Source organism: Protobothrops mucrosquamatus, unplaced genomic scaffold, assembly GCF_001527695.2.
Source record: "Protobothrops mucrosquamatus isolate PMUCROS unplaced genomic scaffold, P.Mucros_1.0 scaffold572, whole genome shotgun sequence".
Taxonomy (NCBI): Eukaryota; Metazoa; Chordata; class Lepidosauria; order Squamata; family Viperidae; genus Protobothrops; species Protobothrops mucrosquamatus.
In genome coordinates this window covers 366,336-374,662 of record NW_015386874.1, presented here as the reverse complement: position 1 = coordinate 374,662, position 8,327 = coordinate 366,336, and the positions used below count along the sequence as shown (strand labels likewise).

At 34.0% G+C, this 8,327-nt stretch overlaps 1 protein-coding gene across 1 annotated transcript in view; it reads right to left on the bottom strand.

Annotated features, from left to right (window-relative positions):
* Window positions 1-3,803: 3,803 nt before the first annotated feature.
* Window positions 3,804-8,327, bottom strand: part of LOC107288673 (vomeronasal type-2 receptor 26-like) — a 29,895-nt gene continuing 25,371 nt past the window's right edge. The window contains exons 7-8 of the mRNA XM_029284410.1: window positions 6,185-6,311; window positions 3,804-4,705 (exon numbers count right to left, since the gene is read on the bottom strand). Coding sequence (XP_029140243.1) covers window positions 3,804-4,705; window positions 6,185-6,311 — 1,029 coding nt within the window. The remainder of the gene's footprint in view (window positions 4,706-6,184; window positions 6,312-8,327) is intronic.

The following is an 8,327-nucleotide window of genomic DNA, read 5'->3' as shown; positions in this document are numbered from 1 at the left end:
TGGACGCAGGATGAAATGGTGCTGAAGTGGCATGACGGATCATGTTGGCCTGTAGAAAAGCCTGAAACTCAAAAGAAGTGAATTGGGGTCCGTTCTCGGAGACAAGAACATCTGGAAGGCCATGAGAAGCGAAGATTCCTCTCAACACCTGGATGGTCCTAGCAGTAGTAGTGGAGAAGACTGGAACAACCTCTAGCCACTTGGAATGGCTGTCCACGAGGAGAAGGAAGAATTGCCCCTGAAAGAGCACAGCATAGTCGATATGAACCCTCGACCAAAGGGCTTGTGTCACCTCCCACCTATGTACAGGAGCCTGAGGCATTTCAGGCCTGGACTGTTGGCAAACTGTGCACCTGTGGACCTGGGCCTTGATCTCTTTATCAAACCCAGGCCATCAAAGATGGCTGTGTGTGAGCGCCTTCATCTGGATAATTCCGGGATGTCCCTCATGTAGAGACTGCAAGACTCTAGTCCTCAATGAGGCCGGGATGACTACCCTGCTACCCCATAGGACACAACCCTTGAAGGTGGATAACTCGGACTTCCTCTTCCAGAAACTCTGGAACTCTGTGCCAGGACACATGTCAGGCCATCCTGACAGCACCCATGTCAGGAAGGAGAAGATTGACAAGGATGGGAGGGAAAAAAGTTGTGGAATTGGAGTGCAAACAGTAATAGAAATATTACTATCCAAAAATGGCTTTATTTGAGATCCTTTTTCTTTTTATTCTGCTAAAAATGTTGGTTCATGGATCAGGATTTTTGTAACATTGTCAGAATCCTTTAATCTTCATTACGTATATTAAAGCAGTTCTTTTTAATTCCTTTAAGAACCCCAGAGACATTAATGAGGGATGAAAAATTTGAACTAGAGAAAAATATATTTTTATCACTATAACCTATTTTGTCTGTATAGTATTATCATATAATAAGAGAACTAATTGCACCAATGATGAGATCACCAGTTTGGAAATAGTTGTGAGAAATAGGGAGAGGATCACTAATAATGCAATTTCTCACATCACATTTCCAGACTATATGAGATAAAAGCAAGAGTAAAATAATCATTATGCCAGATGTATATCTATAGAAGAGGTTGTATGATAATATTTTAGAATCTTCAAAAATATATTAACATAATTTGCCTTAATATGCCATTCTCGCACATTTATTCTGAAACTTTGAATGCAAATCATTCAATCTACATATGAGGACAGCCAGTGAATATTTATACTCTTCATAAGGTTTTAGTCCTTACTGGATATAACTTTGCCAGAGAGGCTTTAACAACAGACAGAATTAATAACAATGTTTTTGATAATTATAGATGGTAGCAATAATTGTCTTTATATTTAGTTTTCTACAGATGAAGAAGACAATATTTAAAAAAAAACAGAATTAATATTTTTTTCTAATTAACATTCCTTTGTAAATAGCAAAATTAATTTCATTAACCTACCAGACCTTCCCTTCATAGGAATGCTGATTATATATTATTAAGGATAATAGTAGATAATTTGTGTATTTGACAAAATAAGAAGATAAAGGTAATTTGAATTGGAGACTTATGGAAACTTAATTGGTAATAATAATAATAATAATAATAATAATGATAATAATGATAATGATAATAATAATAATAATAATAATAATAATAATAATAATAATAATAAAAAAAGTTGGAAAAACAGAAAAAAGGAGAAGACTGCCTTTTATTTTTCACCATAGAAATTGTCAATCACAAGAAAAACTATTAATTTAGGAGAAGAATGGAGTGGTAACTACTCCATTCCACCACATTTATTTTTATTTGTTCATATGAGACAATAATTTATTTCAAACGGTTTGCTTCTAGAAAAACTTTTGGTGATTATTTTAGACCCCTTCAGACTGAACACAAATATAATTTCAGAATGACTTTATTACATAGGAATCTTGAAAATATTAAATTCTTTAATGACTGTAACTTATTTAAATGAATAATGTTTCTGACATGCAACAGTTCAACAGAGCTAGGAGTACTGTTGGTTTTCATTGATACTCAGTGTCCGATACATCTCATTGTAGTGTCCAACAATAGTCAGTCAGCATTGCAGTGTTGATCATTTCAGAAAGAGCCCCAGGAAGGTCCTCCAGTTTTTCCTTCAGAGTACAAATATCACTATTTTTCTCATTCACCAAGGAACTGAGAAAGTCACAGTCAAAGGCATGTACTCACACATCTTTGATAAAGCCATCTAGTTTGGATAAAAAATGGTCCCTTGCCTGAACAAAATTGCTGAAAACCAATTGTAAAGGACTGACATTTGAGGAAGATATAGCAACAACCTTAGATGCAGAAGAGCTTTTTTCATAAACAAATTACTGCATTGGTTTTACTTTTCATAATGAGATAAAATGTTTATATTAGCCACTTCAGTTCATCCAATAAATTACTGATGTGTCATTATATAATTATTTTTTAAAAAGACAATGAAAACACTGTGAAGAAGAAAAACTGAAATGTCCTTCTCATAAATCTTTTATCATCATCATCCCTCACAAAGATTCCAATCCAGGTCATTTAAAGGACACAAAGAGCTGAAGAAATCCTTGGTGTATCTGATTTTCATTGGGAATCATATCTCTGAATGTGAGCCATCCACCCATACATTAACTACAGGAATAAGTAAATTAATAGGATATTACAGAAAGGAAAGAAAGAAATACTTGCTAAAACAGCAACTGCATCAGATCTGCTGTAATTTGGGAGGCCATACTCAAATATCTAGTAAATATATGCAACCAGGCCATCCAGCTCTTGAAACCAGCATTAAGAAGATTTCCATGGCCACCAGACATTTCCCGTTACTACTCAGATACGTTTGAACAAAGGATAGCCAAACACTGCTAAAGAACAATGTATTGAAGGTAATCAGTTTAGCTTCATTAAGAGTGTTAGGCAGGTTTCAGGTTAGAAGAGTCACTATAAAACTAGCAGATACAGGAAAGCCCATGTAGCCCACCATGCAGTAAAACATAACAGATGAACTCTCATTACATTTACATACAAATTCTTCCATTTCTGAAGGCATGTAAACATCTGAAAAAGGAAAAAAAATTGACAGCCATACAATAGAAAAGACTGCTTGGAAAAGGGAGCAAAAAAGAACAGTGTAGATGGTCAGTCCTTTTCTCACCTACTTTTGCATTCTGAATCCTGCCTTAATGGCCAGAATTGCTGGCTTTCAGACTTCCCATATTCTAAAAAAAAAAAAAAAAAAGCAATAAAAGGTATTAATCAACAAAAAATATATTTTATTGATTTATATTTCATATTTTAAACTGCCCATCACTCTCAGAGATGTTATTAGTCTCTGAATAAATTAGCAATTCAAATCAAGCCATGGAATGTGGGATACTGGAACTTCATATGTAAGAGTAAGTGGCAGAGTATGGAAGGAAGGGAAGAGAGAGGGATGGAGTCAATCTTTCAACTTTGTGAAATTGATTCTTCTCTATAACAGGATGTTATTTTTTAAAAAAACACAATACTGAATCAATAAACAGCTTGAAACTGGACTGCCATAAGAACTCAACCTGCAATATAAATAGAATTGTATTATCTTTTTTTAAAAAAGGCTCATTTAGGGAATCTGAGTGTACATATTCTAAGATAGGATAATTCTGGTGAATTTTCAATTTATCTTTCATCTCACAAAAGTATTCATAAAATATAAATATAAATCATGAACATAATGGAAATTTTAAAGAGAGGTAAATAAAACAGAAATATTAAAAATATAGGTTTTGTGTGTTACTTACTATTTTTTTCTCTTAATGAGTTGTTCTCTGTTGTTTAGGTCTGGCCTAACAATTATTATGTAACATTTGGGGAAATATATGCAGCCCAGCAACCCAAAGCTAGAGGCCAAAATAGAGAAAACCTCCACAGCCACCATATATTTGCCTTTGGTGCTCAGGTAAGATGGAACAAAAGAAAGCCATACACTGCAGAAGATCAGCATGCTGAATGTGAGACATTTGGCCTCATTGAAACTGCTGGGGAGTTTCCTGGAAAAAAAAGCTACTGTGAAACTAGCAGCTGCCAAAATGCCCAGGTAACCTAGGACACAGTAGAACATGGTAGCTGAGCCTTCATTGCACTGCAGTACAATTTCCTCAATTTCTGAATGGGTGTCAACATCAGGAAAAGGGGGAAACATAAACAACCACACTGTACAGATGCCTGCTTGAATCAGGGAACCTGAAAGAACAATGGAGGTGGCCAGCCCTCTTGCCGCCCATTTCCTCATCCTGGATCCTGGCTTTGTGGCCATGAAAGCCAGAACCACAGTGATGGTTTTTGCCAGCACAGAAGACACAGCCACTGAGAAGATGATGCCAAAGCTAATTTGTCGGAGGAAACATATAATATTTCCAGGTGCAATGAGAAACTGCAGTGAACAAAGGAAACAGAGGAGGAGGGAGATGAGTAGAATGTAACTGAGATTTCGGTTATTGGCCTTGACAATAGGAGTATGATGATACTTCAAAAATGTTGCTAGCACTGCAAGTGTGCAGAAAGAAAAAAAAAGTGCCAGAATGACTAAACTTATTCCCATTGGTTCTTCATAGGACAAGAAAGATATTTTCTTGGGAAGACATGAATCTTTGTCCTTGCTTGGATGATGGTCTTCTGGACATTTAGAACAAACGTGCATGTCTGGAATTTAAGTACATAATTTTTCTATGGTCATTTTTTATAGTTATTTTATTACAAGTTTTATTCATTTATTTATTTTAAAATAATAACAAAAAAAGGAAAAACAGAAAGGTTATTATGATAGAAGTAGATACATTATCAACAAAAATCCATAGCAATGCTTTTATATTATATGATTATTTTATATATTTATTTTATTTCTTTTAAAATAATAACAGGAACAGAAAAAAGGAACATAACAGAAAGATAATCATGACAGAAATACATACTGTAAATTGCAAACAACCAGGATTAATTGGATTCTAACTACAGAAGAATTTATTATTGAGACCTGTATACAAGAATCTAGTCAACTAATGGTCAGTGTAAATTGGTGCTAAATAAGAGTCAACAGAATTGAGAGGGAGCAAAACTTGGGTCTCTTGTGACAATGCAATGACTCCAAACTGATGACATGCTTAATGCCACCCTCCTGTCTGCCTGCTTTTCTCCTACACATACATTATCAACAAATATGCACGACAAATGCTTTTTAAAATGTGATAATAATACATCAGAACAAAGTAAAAAATGGTGATGGTATTATTATGAACTTTGGTATGCAAGTTTCTATTGTCCAATTCACTTTCTCCTGTTGTATCTATAACTTAGTAAGGAAAGGTTAGAATGTGATTTTCTTTCTTTTAACACACTTTTTTCATGGTTTTTATTATGTGCCTTACATTTTATCTCAGTATTTATTTCGTTTGTTCTCTTTCTATGTCATGTTTTACATGGGTAGAATTCACTATATGATTTTCTAGATAGTTTTATTGAAAATAATATCACTGTTACTAAAAATCAATATTATAGATGGTTTTGCTATAAGCTCATTTCTTTTGATTTTGTTAATTTTCTGAGACCTCTTCAATCACACTTTGGCTAGGACAGAAGTGGGCTCAATTAATGTAATGTAAAGGAGTATATGTGATATTCCATCACATATGTATGGAATATATGTTTGGAATATGTAATGTGGTTCTGAGGTTAGTTTGCTCTATTTATTCTGTTTTTATTTAGCATTACTTTGAGCCACAAAGTATTCTTATATAAGATAGTTGACATATAATTTTATAAATAAATAAAATAGAATAAAATAAAATAAAATAAAGACATCCTAGGATAAAATCAAATGAATGTGCATAGTCACAAGTACAACAGATGTTATAGTGGATAATTTGATATACAGTTAAGGAAAGAAAAGAGAGAGAAACTGAAACCATTAGTGTTATTTTGATCAAATTCTGTAAATATTTGAATTATGTAAATCAAATCAAGGTAATTTTTAATATATAGAAATATTTATAGTAAAATCTAAATATACCAAGAAATGTTCCTTACTATGATATGTACAGTACTGTATTCTGCTATATAGGCTACAGTATATACTGGTGTGGTTTCACCACCTTAAGCTCAAACTCTGCTTATAATGCTTCTTACTCTTCTGGCTTGACATTTTTTTTTCAGGACATGGAAGACAATCATAACAACAAAATGGCTTCCCCTCTTGCTTTTTCTTGAAATAACCAGGGAGGCAGCTCTCAGTGCAAACTGAAACAGGTAAGGTCTGCAGGTAAGTAAAGTAAGAAGAAAATTTTAGCATTCAATCTGGTATTTGAAAAAAGAGCTTACTTGATTAATTAATAATTGCCAAATTAGGGTGATAATTATTAGGATTTGTTTCTTTCTCATCAATATCATCATTAAAGTTATTAATGAATACATTGTTTTCCTGTGCCACTAATAGTACAAGTATAGGTATAAGTATAAGTAGAGCAGAACAGAATAATAGAATTGTAAGGTGCTTGCAGGTCCTTTACTCTGACCCCCCCCTGGACAAACAGGAATCCTATACTATTCCAAACAAATGGCTATCCAATATCTTCTTAAGAGCCTCCAGTGACAGAGCACCCACAACTTCTGAAGGCAAGAAGTTCCACTGGTTAATTGTTCTCACTGTTAAGAAATTTCTCCTTATTTTCAGGTTGCTTCTCTCCTTGATTAGTTTCCATCCATTGTTTCTTCTCTTGCCTTCAGGTGCTTTGGAAAATAGGTTGACCCCCTCTTCTTTGTGGAAGCCCTTTAAATATTGGAACACTGCTATCATGTCACACCAAGTTCTTTCACTAGACTAGACTGCAACTGTTCTTCATATGTTTTTGTCTCCAGCCCCCTAATAATCTCTGTTGCTCTTTTCTGCATTCTTTTTCTGAACGGAGAAATATATTAGGCTCTGACTATGATGAAGTTAATTCAGTGGAGCTTGAAGTATTTTTTTCTAGTCACTTAACATATTATATAGGTTTATTGTACAAATTACAGAATCTAATACAGTAGTCTGGAATATGGACACATTTACAAAAGAATGATATGCATATGAAGATGATAGATATAAAGGAAGGCATAATCAAAAGATATTGGAAACTTTGAATGAAAATTCAACAGCCAGCTGTCCCATGAGCCCAACTTCAGAAATGAAACATCACAATCAATTACTTTTGGAACAATGTCTCCAAAAGAGTTTACTACATTGCAGTTTCTTCTTACACTGCCCTGGGATCTCAAGTAATGCAATCCCCAAAATTTGGTGGGAACATCTACCCCCATGCTCATTCAGATCATGAATGTCCTCTCCTGCCAGATTAAAGTTTTAATTGTTACAGAGAAATGAGGGCAGGTATACAAGGCAGGAATATAAGGGCAGAGATTATTGTTACAGGAAGATCTGGCTTTCATAAGCAGCAGTCAGAAACTAAAGCTTCTGTCATTGGTTCTCAGAAAATGATAATACTTCAATGCAACCTTATGTAGAAGTTTAATATTGGAAAGAGAGAATCAAACTGGTGGCAACCTTATGGGAGTAACCACTGAGTTCATCTCTCTTCTCCATAAACATAGATCTACCAACTCAGGAAGCAATATCCCCAACCCATAATTCCTGCAGGCATTCCAAGAGGACACCATGGTTACATATATCTTAATTGTAAAAGAAATTTTACAATTTTAATTATAGGAGCAAAATGATTTATTAAGATTTTTATTTATTTCACTAGAAATCCTTTATTTAACATGACTTATTTAAAATTCTTAATTTATATTTTTCTTCCTACATTGAATAAAAACAATTTGCACATTCATTATTATCAGAATACAAAACTAAAATATCTACCTGTGATTTAATATTACAAGGTAAAAGTAAAAGTACAGGTTTCCCCAGTCCAGTCATGTCTACTCTAGGGGATAGTGTTGGTGTCAAGGAACACAGAACACTGCTATTTTCTCATTGAAGTGGTACCTATTTATCTACTTGCATTTGCATGCTTTTGAAGTGCTAGGTGGGCAGAAGCCAATATGTCAATATTACAAGGGTCTTCATCAGATATGCTTTTTTTTTTTCAATATAAAATTTTATTGTTTTTATCATAAAAGAAAAAAGAAATACATCACAGGTATTACACAATGATTTATCCCATCCCCCCACCCCCCGGACTTCCCAAACCAAACCTAGGCTAACATTCAAATACAAGTAAACAAATATTAATATCTCTAACTCCAAACTCTAAACTTAAACAATCCATCTCCT